At 40.3% G+C, this 16,043-nt stretch overlaps 1 protein-coding gene across 2 annotated transcripts in view; it reads right to left on the minus strand.

The window, feature by feature from the left end:
- POLK (DNA polymerase kappa) overlaps positions 1-16,043 on the minus strand; it is a 66,770-nt gene that overhangs the window by 12,185 nt on the left and 38,542 nt on the right. The window contains exons 4-9 of one of the 2 annotated variants that reach the window (XM_090038076.1): positions 13,524-13,676; positions 11,434-11,565; positions 5,978-6,131; positions 4,424-4,672; positions 1,930-2,054; positions 1,544-1,710 (exon numbers count right to left, since the gene is read on the minus strand). In XM_090038076.1, the coding sequence (XP_089894202.1) occupies positions 1,544-1,710; positions 1,930-2,054; positions 4,424-4,672; positions 5,978-6,131; positions 11,434-11,565; positions 13,524-13,676 (980 nt within the window). Of the gene's footprint in view, positions 1-1,543; positions 1,711-1,929; positions 2,055-4,423; positions 4,673-5,977; positions 6,132-11,433; positions 11,566-13,523; positions 13,677-16,043 lie in introns of those variants that run through there. The other variant, XM_090038077.1, reaches the window with a different exon arrangement.

Genomic DNA, 16,043 nt, shown 5'->3' on the forward strand with positions numbered 1-16,043 from the left:
TCTTTTCATAGCATCTGATGAAGTGAGCTCTTGCTCACAAAAGCTTATACATCACTGATTCAGTTAGTCTATACAAGTGCATCTCTACCCTGCTTTCTCTGCCTTTTTAAGACCCATGCCACAAATTACATTTATTATGCAAAATACCAGTTGATCATGCAATAAATTTACACTAGCCACATATGCAAAGCAATTATCATACTATAAAAATGTCCATCCAGCTGTAAATAGAGCCAGTGCTTAATGAGCAAAAACTTTATAGCTGGTTTCTATCCAGCTGTAACCTAAACATGTGGCAGGGCTCTAAATATGTAATACTGATGTGTATCCCTATGATTCTGTGTTAAAGATAATACAAAAGTAACACTTTATGTCACTACAGCCATGCTGTAAACTTTCCAACAGCCTGAGAGATATTGAAAAGTTGTTCTTCATTTTTTTTTCTTCTGTCTTCTCCATTTATTCCCCTTTCCCTTCCCCTTCTTCCTCCTTTGTACCCACCAGAAAGTTTACTTGCCCCCATTAGGTGTGCACATCTCAGTTTGAGAAAGACCATTCTAGATGGTAGAGAAGTAATAGTGAATAAGGAATAACATTTTCAGTAATGTCAGAGACACTTAGAAGCCAAAGTCTCGTTGATTTTCAACAAAATTTGACGTAAGCGCTAAATTGTTTTTTCTAAATGGAATTTAGATGCTTTTGAAAATGGTATCTATAAGAAACAGCATGCCAAATCAAGAAAAAAGATTTCAGAATCTTGAACTAGGCTCCTGGTAACTCAACTGAATGCCATGATATGATATCATAGATTAGATTAGACATAAAGGGGGACACACAAACCTTGAGTGCTACTCCAATTAATGAAAGAGTCAGTACTAGTACTAATCAAGTAAGAAGTAAAATATCAAAACACAGTAGGCATTACGGGAACTGAAGCAGATCCTCAGCTTGGATGGCATGGAGCTATGGCAGTTAACATGAGGTGAGGCAATGATGCTCTATGTTTATTTTAAGATCATGTAATAAATAATTCACTGAAAGTGTTTTAGTTACAAGAAACAAACACTTCTGAATTTCTTTGTTTAGATAACTATCAGATTCTAAGAGTTATCTAACAACAGGCACACACTACATATTTATCTCAAATGATGCCCTATAAATTTTGTTGTGTAGATTTATGGATTTTTGGCAGATTTTTTAGATTTTAGCAACAGTTTTGGTTTTGATAAATTCTATTGATATTATGCTCAGAACAGCTATACAACAAGTATATTAAATATATATGCAAATATGTTAAAAAGCAATTGTTTTAAAAGTTAACATTTGGTACAGCATTAAAGCATTTGTTACTTGATATAAAAGAACTAAATTACAATGATATTTTATGCCATAAGATACAAAATACATGTGAAATACATACCTGATAGATATTATTAAAGACAAACTCAGCAAATATGTATTAACACATTAATAGCATAATTCCTCTTGGAAAACGTTTAGCAAAATGTAAAGTAAATATGAAAAAACAAATGCTAAGTCATACTTTTCCAAATGGGTTGACCCCAAACCAAGTGAGATATCCAAGAAGTTACGCCAAGATGTTTCTGAAAAAAGAAGAGATATTGGTGCCCTCTGCTGGTAAAGTTCCGAGCAAGTCAAAATTCCAAGAGCTTTTAACAACTTCTCTGTTACTTTTCCTATACCAGGCACCTGAAGAAGAAGAATTAATGAAGTGTGAATGAAGTTGGAAACTGAATTCTTCAGATGAAAGCCTGAGATGCAACATGCAACACAATTCAAGCCAAACACAACATTGAAATTAAGCAAATTACTGAAAAATATAACTATTTTGAAGCAAATAATCTGTTTTTAGAACAGCAGTACTCCTGCACCACCTGTCTGCCTAGTGACTGTGGCAACACAACTCACCTTCCTAATGGGCAAATCTTTTACGAAGTCCATCACAGCTTGTCTATCAGGAGGAATTCTGAATTGTCCATTAGGCTTATTCTGATCACTGCACATTTTTGCTAACATAGTGTTTGGAGCAATTCCTTAAAAAAAAGAAATGTTATTTTAGCCACAAGTCTTATTCCTATAAGATTCCATGGTGTGAGGTTATCCAATGTCAGACTTTCCTACATCTGTGTGGAAAAGACTAAACAAAATGAGAAAGTAGGAGATGCTTAATATTCTAAGAAGATTTATCTGGTAATGTTCTATAGCAGTGGTTCCCAAACTTTTTTTTTTTGTTTTTGTTTTTTTTTTTTACTGCGGACCAGCAGTGGAGCCAGGCAGGAAGGAGCAAGGGGCCATGGGGCTAGACCAGGCCAGGAGTGGGGATGTGGCCACATGAGCCTGAGGAGCTGAGCCAAGTGAGCGATGGGGGGTGGTGTGTGCCTGAGGAGCCAAGCCAAGCAAACAAGGGCCATGGCCCACTGGTTGGGAACCTCTGTTCTACAGCACACTTTTTACAAGTATAGGCTCATGAGAACTGTTGCATTTCATTTTATCATGTCAGTTGTGGATTTTCTATATAAAAGTTATACATTAGACTGAACTTGCAAAGTATCTTGAGATTTTCAGGATAAAAAGTAGTATATACAAGTGCAACATTTCATTAAGTGCTAAGGAATTAATTCCTTTAAACTATCCCTTTAAATTAATTCCTTCACACTTTTCTGTAACATCAATTACAAGAGCAAATTTGTGCTGAAAAGGAAATATTTGGGTCTAGATATGAATAAGGGTTCTCTTAAGCACAGTTCAGATATTAGATGAAAATAGTTTGAACAAATTTAACACGCTAAAATACTAGACCTTCACCAATACATAGTTCTGGAGAATTAAGGTTGATTTAATACTTTATTTATTCTTTTTCTATTTCTTGCTTTTTGTGGTGAACAGATTTCATTTCACAGATGAACCTCAGAGGAGACTAACAGAAAACTAATATACTAAGTCTTCACTCTGACCTAAATGAGTTAAAGGCTAATTACTGGAGATGCTCGGAATCTTATTTCATATATAATAACTATTCTTTCCCAATTAACCTCCTAGCTTATCAGACTTAAAACAATAATTGCTTTTGATTTGTGTGTCAAAACTTGATGTTTTGTGTCCATTTTCTGAACAGTGGAAGAGGATAAAATTTGGGATTTTCAGCCATGAATCAGGGCTCCTCCAGGTTTTGCAGGGTCCTGCATGAAATTATATGTGGAGTCACCATCAGGCTTGTTCCCATCCTCTTTCTTCATCCTCTTCTTACAAACAGTATTTCCTGCAGTACCTTCTGCCTGCCTATTCCCCCTCTCCTTACCTATGCCATCAAACTTCTGGCAACTCTTTGACATGGCTTAAGAAGCTATTAAAGCAGCTTTTGAAATAAGTCTCTAGGGGTGCCCATGCACGAGCGCGGAGGCAACTGCCACACCAGCAGCCTCCTGTGTCTCATGTATCACTGTCCTCATGCTTAAAAATAGCGATGGGGTGCTTGAACTACAGGTTGTCAAACAAACTTTAATTCAAATGCCTCCTGCTGCCATTTTGAAGCCCAGAAATGCTGATACAGGAGATGTGGCAGCACTTTAATTATAGTGACTTTCAGAGCTGCTCTACTTAAAGCACTACCCCCTTCTACCACCTCTGGAGCATATGTAAAAGTGCTAAGAAATGTAACCTTTGACAAGGCAAACGGGTAAAATTCGGAAAGGGTAGTACAGATTGGGTTGTGGAAAGGGCAAGCTGCAGAAATCTAAAACTGCCACTGTCTTGAAAGGCAGATAATATGATGTCCAGTTAATAATTTGCTTCCCTTTTAACCTGTGAATATACCTGATGTTCAAGAAAGTGAAAAATTAATAAAATAGCTTGTACAAGACACAGGGTAGACATGGATTCAGCATACAGATCCACACAGCTCTGCTAGCATGTCTCTATATTAACCAGCATGCACTATAGCATCCATTGTTAGATCTGATCAGAAGCTTACAAAAGCAATGCTCTACATCTGGATTTAAATAAAACATATATGTGTACCACAGCAAGACTAGCATCTTAGTCCACTGGGTTGCTTTTCCACACTGTTAAAAAATTGGAAAGAGAAGTAGGACACAAACAGATGACATTATTACTGTAATTTACAAGCAGATTCAGTACCAGTGACAGACAACAGATAAAGAGAAAGATTTTCTTGCAATTAAAAAAGGCCCAAGTGTGGTTTCTACTCTTGACTCTGAAACAGATTCTTTGTGTGACCTTATGCAAGGCACAATCTCTGTGCCTGAGTTTACACATCCATACATACGCTTACATTACAGGAGTGTTGCAGAGCTATCTTTTAACACTTGCAATACACTTTGAGAGCAGGGATGGAAGGCATCATGGCAGTACAGAGTATTTTTATTTATGTACAGTTGTGTACCTGCGCTAGCAGTCAGTCTGGTTTTTTGCTCAATCCTGAAGCGTATTTCCTTCACAACTTCCTCAGCAGAAGTTCCAAAGACAACTGAATTTAACAACTGCTGATCTCTCTGCTCTTCAGCGTGCAGGTGAGTAGTAGTGATAGGTTGTTCCTCTGCCAGAGAAGTGTTATCTTCAAACAACATTAGTGAAGAGGAGAGTGCATCTTCATTCAATTTCAGTGTATCAGGTGCATTTAGATCTTGTTTACCTGCAATATAGAAAAATACACAGAAGTAGAACTCATCCTTCTTAGTAAACAGTTTATACTTCAGAAACTGATTCCCTTACACACCTTCTGACAAAAGCCAAACTGGCTATTTCAACTTCTTCTGTACACAATGTTCAGGTAACTATTTAGCTGAAACAAACCCCTTTACTTTTAAAAAAAAATAAAAGAAGTCATGATGTTACCACTTTGATTTTTGTGTGACCTTCAGATTACAACTGCCTGGAAAACTGAACTTCACTTCCCCAAAAAATTCAAAATACTGAATTATTTTTGTCCCAAATCAGAATGAAAAAACATTTTTTTTCTGGAAGTGAAATTCTACTGCAAAAATGTTTTGATTGTTCCAAAACAGAAACATTTTCAGGCTCTCTGGGAACCCTGAAAGACCCAGAAATCTTGCCTCTACAATTGCTCTAAACCTAGAAAACCTGGGAGCCTTAGCGTAGAATAAACTTATTTTGAATGGCTCTAATTCTGCAAGTGATTTTGGCTCAATGGATTTCTATGTCTGGAAGAAGCCCGGTTGACTTTAAAGAGTTTGCTCATGAGTGCAAATGTACCCCCACATAGATCACTTCCAGTATCAGTGTTATTGATATACAGATCAACAAAATACAAAACTAGCATTCATTTCAGTGGAAGTTCCCTGTACTGAGGATTTGCCTCTGTGGCATAAAACAATATGGCAGTTTTTCCATTTAAGATAGACATGACTTTCTTCAGAAGAATTCAAAGTATACAAATGTCATCTCCCCATAATTTGTAAGAAAATTGCCTATTTTGTTTCTTCTGAGTTTATCTAAAAAAAAAAAAAAAGGTCTAATATTTTTCAGCCAAATTGAAAGACATCCCTGTTTATCTCCTTAATGATTTTCCCAACAGTTTTGAAAAGCTGGGAGATAAACTTGCTTTTAACTTTGTGCATAAATAAACAAGTTGCACAAACATCTGCCCAATGCCCCTGGTGATGAATCCAAGTGTGGATGGAGTTTCCACCTCAAGTTTCAACATGCAGATCTCAATGTAGTCGGCTTTTAATCATTAACATATTCTTAAGACTTCGCTTCTTACATGTTTCTATACCTGTAATACATTTAAATAAGAGCTCAGGTGAGTTGCCGTTGTAATAGGATTTCTCATTCTCTGAAGGCACATCTGTGTACTAAAGTAAAGTATACACCAATTCCAAATGTGTTATGCCAAACTGTAAAAGCAATAAACATTTATTTTGGTTTATGAACACACTAATTTGTTCACCATTTCTGAACACACTAATTTCCTTACCATTTTCTGTAATGTTGTCTGTTTTGTAGAAGTATTTTCTTTTATCTTCAGGCCAGTTCTGTCTTTCCTCCAGGTAGTCTGTTATGTTCAGGTAGGCTTCATCAAGGCCCACAGGCATAAAATCTGGATCATACTGAGCCAGGATTTTTCTAACCTTAATAAATATATGGAAATAATTTAAAATTATGTTGCTGTGTCAAAACTTTTTGGTGTATATTGCAATTAAGCTGACAGTTATATAATAACACTGACCATAATCAACTTAACATGTATGAATCCTTCAATACTATTATTATAAGAATTTATAGAATAAACTAACATGGCAAAACATATTCCTCTACTGTTTTTCTACCAGTCAGGTCAGGTTTACCTGCTACTGTAATTTACAGCAGACGGTACTACCTTTGACTATTAACAGCAAGTGCTGGGTGGTGGTTAATTAATCTGAAAACCTAATGCTAATGGCTTTGGGCAAAGAAGCACCTCAGAGGGAGGTACTAGTCTTACTATTGGCAGAGAAAATGCCACTAAAAGGTTATGGAACTGAAGTCTACTTCACAATAGAGTAGACTGGGCTCTGTAACCCCAACAGCCAATCTAGAAGTGGAGCCCCAACAGACAGACAAATGGATGATCTTTGCTCCATAGCTCCTGCAACTAAACCGTTTCCAAATGTACTAGCACCTGCCTTGCCTTTGGACTAAACCAGCAAGGGCGAGAGGGGCAATCTAATGCCTCCATATATACTGCCCAGGCTTTTGCACCTTGAAGAGGTCACTCCAGCTTCATATTTCATACTTAACAAGCTGATGCCTCTTGGCGCAATTATATTGTCTTTCAAGACAGAAGGATACCTGTATACTGTGGGTGTGTCTACACATTCATTGATGTGCAGTGCCTACTGCACATTGAATTTAGTACTTGAAAAAGGAAGTACTAAATAAATGTGCAGTAGGTTGTCCTACTATGCTTTAGTGCAATTGTACACATTTTTCATGATGGTTAATGTGCAGCAGACTAACACTACTGTGCATTAGCCTAATAGCATGGTTTTTGCTGTGATGCTGTAATGCACAGCCAATCAGTCTACTGCGCATTAAGCATCTCGTACAGAAGTGCCCTGTTTCTCCATTAATAACAGCAGGTAATCAGTAAAACATGTCAGAACCACAGACATTCTCTGGGCAATCCATATTTTACTCAAGAGACTGCTGGGGTATCTGTACAGAAGGACTATACATTCTTATGTCATAAATTTCACAAGATATTGAACAAAGCACAAAAGGTCCAAGAGGTGAATGGAATCCTAAGGCAAAATATAATCTAATTCATAATTGTCTTGTGCTGTTCTGTGCTTTAGATACCTGAAGGATGTCATCTTTAATTCAATATCAGGAAAACTGCTGCACAGAAGTCTTTAATTATACATAAAACAAAAATGTACTTGACAGCTTAAGGATACTTGTCAAGGATGGTGGGCAGCTTATTAGAAACAGTTCTTAATGATAGCTGATGTTCTACTAGTCATCACTAAATTCACTGTAGATCATAAGTACATTGCAACGTTATTGATCAAACATATAGTAGTTGGGGGGGTTTCTTATACTTAAAAAAGTTATCTGTTTTTATAACCATATCATGCAAGATTTTGCTAACATCAGTGCTGTGTAACAGTATAACTATTTTCAATTTCACAGAGATTTTCCTTCATTAAAAAAATTACACTGCATTTATTCAATGTTTGTGTCCCTAAGCCTGTTTCAATCATTTAGCAGATCTTCACTTCCCAACACCAGTCATAGCAGTCATCTTTTTTTTAAATATTCTTTTGAATAAGTGCAAATGGCAGCATCTTAGACTAAATGCTCAAAAGAAAATTGGCACCTATTTTTGAAATGACAAATGATTCATTTTATTGTTAAAATGCTTATTTAATAGTTTGAGTAAAATGTATTAACTTAAAACTTCAAGGACAATTATGTGACCTGGTGACTGTCTATAAACTCACTAGGGGGGACCAGAAGGGTTTGGGGGAGACACTGTTTCCCCTAGCGCCCCCTGGCATAACAAGGAATAATGGACACAAATTATTCAAGAGTAGGTTTAGATTAGACATCCTCAAGAACTACTTCACAGTTAGGGTAGCTAGGAGCTGGAACCAACTTCTACGGGAAGTGGTGCTGGCTCCTACCCTGGGGATCTTTAAGAGGAGGCTTGATACCTACCTGGCTGGACTCATTTGAGTCCAGTTTTTCTTCTGCCCAGGCGGAGGCTCGGACTTGAAGATCTACAAGGTCCCTTCCGACCCTACTTCTATGATATGATTCTATGTGTCCTTCCTGTTTTTGAAACTTACTAAAGGCAGGGCCTGTTGCACAAGTTTTGATTGCAAATGCAAAATCAGTTTTAATTATTTTTAATCTAGGTCCCAGTGGACAAGGTACATATAAGAAAAACAATCAATCATCACAAACACAATCTTCAGTGTTTTTTCTCTTATCCAACATACAAACTACATACAAGTCTTAGTAGCCGAATTACATAATCAGCAAATCCAGTACATTCCCAAAATTTTTGTTATTTATACAATAAGTATGTTTTTAAGACAAAACTGAAGGTGAAACCTAAACAAACTCAGTAGGGCTGTGCAAAGCTTTGGTCCCCGATTCAATTCGGTAGAGATTCAATCTGATTTGGTGGCTGAATCTCCACATCCAATTCAAATTAGGAGACCCTTTAATCTCTCCAAATCAAATTGGAACCCTCCAAATTGTTCTAGAGCGATTTGGAAAGATTTGACAATTCGGATATAGACCCAGCTTTAAATGTTTTTTCTACATACCTCAAGGTACCAGGTGGCTTGTGAATGCTGTGATGCTGGGGCAGATGGAATGTCCCATAGGAGCGCAGCAGTGGGTGGGAGGGGGGTGTCCCCAGTGCATTTGGCAGCAGACCTGGATGTGGACCAGAAGCACTTCCGGTCCACTTCCGTGTCTGCTGGGGAGTGCGCGATAGGGGCGCTACCAGCTTGGTGATTGGTGTTTCCTGGGTCTGGGCGGGGGGGGCACCTGGCTTGGTGACTGGTGTTTCCTGGGTCTGGGGGGGGGCACCTGGGGCTCCCCTGCAGCTGATTGCCGAGCTGGGGGAACATGGAGCGCGCTCCCCAGCAGACCCAGAAGTGGACCGGAAGTACTTCTGGTCCACTTCCGGGTTCACCACCAAACACATGGGAGGGCCCCCCTGCGCTCCTGTGGAACACTCCATCCACCTCAGCATCGCAGCGTTCACAAGCCGTGCCTGGTACCTCAAGGTATGTAGAAAAAGCATTTAAATCTGTGTCTATGGCTGAATCACTAATTCTTCAGATACAACTGAATTGAATTGGGGTCAGTGATCCTAATCAACGAATCAAATCACTGTCCCTGATTCTGGCCGAATCTGAATCCAAATCGAATACGGCCTGTTTCACACCCCCCTAAAACTCAGTATTTAGTTAATATGTAACATTATGGAATAAAAAATAATAATGCATTTAGGGTAGAGACAAATGCACGTTTGTAGCTGCTTTAAAAGGGAAGAGGAGCCATTACCTGTGACCATACCTTAGCTGTTGTGCTATAATGGTTGTGTATAGCTATAGAAGAGTGGTTTTCAACCTTAGACACAAGACACCCCTTGAAAAATGCCTGTTAGCTTTCACTTGGTTTTTCTGACTACAGAAAAGTAACAGAGCAATTATCCTGTTGCAAAGAACTCAGAAAAACCACAACAGGTTAGAATCCACTATGGATTCCTATTTGAAATCTCTGGCTATGTCCAGCTAGGCCTGGATGTCTGGTATGTGCTGTCGCAGACTAGTTTGCAGTGCCTCACACCACACAAGCAGGCATTCCCCACGCTGCAGGGGAGGGGTTTGATCCCAGGAGATCCCAGGGTTAAAAAAAAAACCATGCCGCAAAAAAAGTGGGGCAGCACATGTGGTGGCAGTGTGCACTGCCCAAAACTGGAGCCTGGCCGGCTAGAGCCACACTTCAGCTGCCAGCCAGGCATCCTGCCACGGCAACAACCCTGGGAGACCCCCCCCCAGGACCAGGGCTAGCTGGTTCTATCCTGTGGAAGCTGTGGCTGCAAGGGGCCCCGCAGCCAAGGGACTGTGCCCTGCTTGCCCCCTGCCACCTGCGCCATGTTTAAAGGGCTCAATGCAGGCAGGGAGCTCCTTCCTGGCTGAGCGGGGGAGGAGTTCCTGGCTCTGCTCCCATCCCGGCCCTGGGGAGGGAACCCAGGTGTTCCCAGCACATGCTGCCTCCACTCCGCACTTCCCGCAGCGCAGCCTGGCTGCAACTATTTTATTTCAGTGAGTTTATACTGCAATGACCCACAGTTTTGATTTCTTTTATGGACTGGGGGCCCCAAAACTATATCTTGAAGGGGGCTCCAAAAAACTGTAGGCCGGCCCTGCCCAGGAGGGGGCAGGGTGCTGAGCAGCCGGACACGAAGCCAGCAGTAGCGTGGAGCCGTCACGTTGCTCCACCTGGCTCTGCAGGGCCCTCCAAAACACAGGGCCCAGGGCAGTCACCCCAATTTGGCCCCCCTAAGGACGGCCTTAGCTAGATCTGGGGCCAAAATAATCCCTGACAACTCAACTGAAGTTAATAGACTTAAAATCTACAAAATATACATTTGTCATTCTTGGTATATATACACACATATATACATACATATAGATACACACACACACACACACACACATCGTATAGTATATAATTTTTTTCCCTAAATATTACTACTGATGTTAAAGTTGAGCTTTTGTAACTTACCCATATGGAAATTATACTCTAAATCATTTTATTTACATAGTAGGAGAGCACAAAATATTTAAATATATACAACTATTTATCATAATGTATTAATTATATGCAGTGTGCCTTCCATCTTAATAAAAGGGAGTGTACTTTTCTAAGTACAAATAATCACCTTTCCTCCCCTGTCTTCTTTTTGCACCCCAGTCCCTTATTTGAGACCATATTTAACTGAAGTCACCAATGTTCTTTGCTTCTTTCTCTCATATAATTAGCACTCCATGTGGTCATTGTATGAGAATTCTCTCTGAGCTTAGAATTAACTCCTAGTTTCCTCGTTATTAAATTATTGCCATACATCTGAATTTACTGATATAATAATATTTTTTGGCATCACTGGTTTACTACATAATTTTGAAAACCTCCATTAGCCTCACTATTTACTTCATTAGAATTGAAAAAGATAATGAATTTGGCCCCTTATATCTTCATAGTCATAAAATATCCATTTTAATATTATATTTAATTTAAATTCAAAACCTTATTGTGAAAGACTTTAACCTTTAAATAAGCATTTTAATAACATTTGCTGTTGCTTTAAAATTCCAAAACAGCACAGTGCTGTTGGTTAGAACGATGTTCTCTCACAAAACTTACCTCTTTGCTCACTTGTCCATATTTTTCAAAATTTAATGGGACTATGGTAAGATGTGGGCACAATTTCTTAGCAATAAATCCCGGCATAGCTGCACGTACTCCAAATCTCCTAGCATGGTAATTTGAAGTTGACTTAGTAGAGAAAAAATAGGTTTAGAGTTAAATTATCAAATTCTACAGAGTATTGCTAAATTTAAATATGCAGACATTTGAAAGATTAAAGAAAATAAAGTTATATACACTCCTGCCACAGACAATCTATCAACTCACAATAACTAAAACTGTGACTTCAGTATAGTACGTATATGCTAGAGCTTGTAATGTGTCTACATCATGAGAACTGCATGATTCTGGGGTCTGGAACTTGACAGTTTTTGTCACTGGTTTACTGGATTAAATTAAATCAGTTTCTTAACTGATAAACTCAGAAAGGCACTAACAACTAGCATGTTTGACACAACAGCATAGGACTGAATAGGGACAGGCACTGCACCCCAATGACCATAAAAGCTGGTCTTTCCAGGCATAATGGCTTGACATCATGTCATATTTCTGTGGCTGATGATGCCATCCCAGTTCTGTGAAAAAGGACTAGTGATCCAACATCTTTTACATGCTCTTTAAGCTATGCCAACTCTTTTTTGATTTAGGAGGTTTAGACCCTTGGTACACATTCACTTAATGGCATGATGAGTTCTAATCCCTGATTTCAATGATCATGCCTCCTACTATGCCACACGTGCATAACAAGAAGTGCAACTGTGGAATCAGAGATCAGATCCTAAACATGCCATTACTACCTACTCTTCAGGGGGATCCTGGGATCATAATTCTGGGCTCCCCCTACACCAGGAATTTGAAAGTGCCTGCAGATCTAGCTGAGCTGATAATCAACTGATTGTCAACTGGATGCTGGCATCCCAGCAGGGCCTTGAACCGGCTCTAATGTGCTCTGGGGCCTTGCTGACAAATAGCTGACTGTTGGCTCTAGCTGAGATTGGGACTGAGATTGGGGCTGTCCTGGCTGTGCTGACAATCAGGTGATTGTCAAACCTTGTGCCTGGCAGCTCTGGCTGAGCTGATGGATATGGGTCATCAGAGGCTCCCAGCAGGAGGGAGAGGGGGAACACGACTTGGGGACTTCAAATCCTGCTAAGAGCCTCTGATCCCCCTATGCCAGGCATCCCAGCAAGAGCTGCCTGGAAGGGGATTTAAGGTCCCCAGTAGGGAAGCTACCTAAGTGACACTCTTTAAAACTCTCCATCCACTGAGATCCAGTGTAGCTGGTGAGCTGGGAGCTCCTAACTCCTATGCTCCACACCATGAAGTGGTATCTGCAGCTGGGGGGGCAAGGCACCCTGGAAATTCAAGAAAGCAGGAGTACAACCTAGGTTCCCACATGCAAATGCATTTTTAAAAAGTCCATGGTGCAGCGAGCCTGCAATCAGAGATGCTCCCTGATGTCGACTCACAGTGCCCCACACATCTGCCTCTAGGGATCAGACAAGGGTGCCAGGTCCAGGACCTGATGCTGTCCCCAGCCTAATCTTATTGATCTTGTAGGGATGGCTGTGTCCCAGACCCTAGGCTGCTCCATGCCAGGTCCCTATACTCAGCTGAGCATGGGGATGTCATGGGTCAGACCTGACATGCTACATATTCAATTTAAGACAAGATACAAATGAACCACAAAAATGTTACTCATACGTGGAATATATCTGTGGCTCATTTGCTATATTATCATGCCACAAATTGGTTTTAATATGTAGCCAGGTTACTATTTATGGAGTGATTAAAACCTTAATCATGCCTTAAACGTAACGTACCAGGCAGGGCCCTCTCTCCCATACTAATAACAACAATTTCTAATTGAATCTTTGAACTGACTGACCAGGCTCAAAGTTAATATCAAAGATGAAATTTCCTTTATTGAAAAATAAAACCCAAATTTACATGGCAAGAAAACATACACTTTCCATCTGTGCTTATTCTCTCTGTACTCATTTTTAGAAGTCCCGTGGCAGTAATATTTTCTTTCATTGAATATACTCATAATTTGATTTATGCATCAGTCTGGTATTAAATCTTACCAACATACTCATTGATCCTACTGCTATAGGTTTTTCTTTCAGCTCTGGATTGTCCCTCATTTCTACTGCTGCATAAAAGGCATCCATGTCAATGTGGACGATAGTGCAGCTGAGGTCACGGCTTTGTTCTAGCTCCATCACAAGTTTGTCAACCTGTGCAAGGCAAGCATATCAGATAAACATACACAATAATGAAAAACATTTTAACCTGGCACGTGCGCCACAGTCCAAATCAGCATAAAAGAAAGGGTATATTTTTCACATACTAAGGATATGGCTACATGAATAAGATAGTTACGCAAGATAGAGAGTGAACTTATAGTTCACTGTTTGCCCCCCATGCGTAGGTTTTTAAGTACGAAGCAGCCTGATCGTCTATGAAAGCAGGGTAAGCTATCTTACATTTCTTGTGGTAGTAACATGTATGTGGCTATTACCATGGAAGAGCTAGCGTGCTTTAAATTCATACCCTAGCTTACTTCATATTGATTTGTTCCCATACCCATATCCTCAGAGGAGAAAGCTTGTTTCAGCTTCAACCTGTTCTCTGGGAAAACAATATAGTGAACAGATGGCAAAAAGAAAAAACGAAGAGTCTGTTGTACTTACACATGCGTACCCACATGAATACAAGTATATTAACATTCTGTATCAACCCATACACATTTGGTTTTAGTAGAGCTACTTTTTAAGGGAAAAAAGGTTATAAGCATGTACATGTACAGTAGTTCTTTAAATGTGTTGTACACATGTACACTGCACTTCAGGTGAGCACATTCAGTGCACTTGAATCAGAAACTTTTGATCAGCACTATCCTACAGGAGCAGTGCATGCATCACAAAAGCCTCATACTCCTGAGCAAGGGACAAAGACATATCCAGCCATAAAGGGGCTACTACTTAATCTAACCAACAGGTCCTTTACAACCAAAACCCTGCTGGTCCCATGTTTTGCAAGTAACTGGGCCAAAGGGCAAGTTGTGGACTATGTAAGGAGCCCGGGGTAGGCAAAATGCAAACTGCCAGGCCATTCTATCCAGCCCGCAGGGCACCTAAAACATTTATAAAATTCATATTTATCTGCTCCTAGCTGCCTGTCATGCAGCCCTCACTGGCTTGCCAAAACTTAGTGAGCGGCCCTCCACCCAAAACAACTGCCTGCCTCTGAAGTAGACAGAGTCACGGTATCAAGTTTTCTTTCTTTGACTGACTATGCATATCTGTTTTTCACTTAGGTACTTCCCCAACAGTAATCTTACGTCAGGGCTGTCCAACTTATTTGGCCCTCTGTGCCAGATCCAGACCATGGGGTTTCTCACAGGCCAGATAACCTACCTCTGGCAGCAGGTAATAGCATGTCAGCATTGCTCCAAAACCTGCTTTTCCCTGCTACTGATGTGAGTTGCCAGCAGTGACCAAAGAGCCTGAATTCAGTCCAAGGCAAGAGGGTGGGAGAGGGGGCAAGCAGAGGCAGCATTCTCTCCCTGGGTTTAAGAGCTGTGCCAATACAGCAGCTCTGGCAGCCACACCAATAGACTCCACAGGCTGCAATTCTACCCTCTGTGGGCTGCCACTAGGACAGCTGTGCCTCACATGATGAGAACTCATTTTTCACTTAACAGAAATAGAGTGGATTATGAGTGGATTGATATTAACAATATCAATTGTTAAAGCCTGGGGACGCCGGTGTAATTATGCTGGTACCACATTAGGGGGAAAGAAACCGAGAGGGAGGGAGAGAGAAAGGAAATTTCAGAAGAAAAAAACAAAAGACAAACTATCAAACTACAACTAACTAAATCAGTGACTATGGAGACCACTAGGTATTTATTTGCACAATAAAAGGCTGCTCATAAGCAGGAGAAAACAACCAGTTCAAAGCACCCCAGGGAACTCTTGACTCTTAGCCATAGGCATTTAAAAGGAAATGAAGGCTTATTCAGGTGTCCTTCCTTTTAAACATTTTCCTTTAGGACACTCATAGTACACATACCACTAGAACAGGGTACTCACCTAAACTGAAACACGTCTATGTACACTCACGTGAGCTCAGGTTTTGTTCTTTTCTACTCAGTTGAGCTGAGGAGACACCATTTTTGCAGCTGATCACAGTTACAATAGCCTGTAAATGTCCTGACAGATCTGCTACAGGAATCACTGTTAGTAATCTGAGATATTATTTCCCCATCCCTCTGGTTCGCTCCAGTTCATTTGCTTGAAGATTGATTTTCTTTCATGCGTGCAATGCACAGCATAGTCTCCTAGATCAGGGCTGTTCAACTGACAACCCATGGACTTCATGCAGCCTGAGAAAGGTCTGTGCGGCCCCTGGACTCCCACCTCCCCACTACTGTTACAGCTGCAACACCAAGGCTCCCCACTCCTTCCCCTGGCTTCTGTTACATGCCTCTACCTGAGGGAGTAGGTTAGTACAAGCATCTGTATGATGCAGTGCCACAGACAAGCCCATAGGGAGCTAAAGGTGAGGCAGGTTGCCATGCTATGCAGAGGAACACCCAC

This window comes from Crocodylus siamensis, chromosome 3, assembly GCF_052110815.1.
Source record: "Crocodylus siamensis isolate JL-2025a chromosome 3, ASM5211081v1, whole genome shotgun sequence".
Taxonomy (NCBI): Eukaryota; Metazoa; Chordata; order Crocodylia; family Crocodylidae; genus Crocodylus; species Crocodylus siamensis.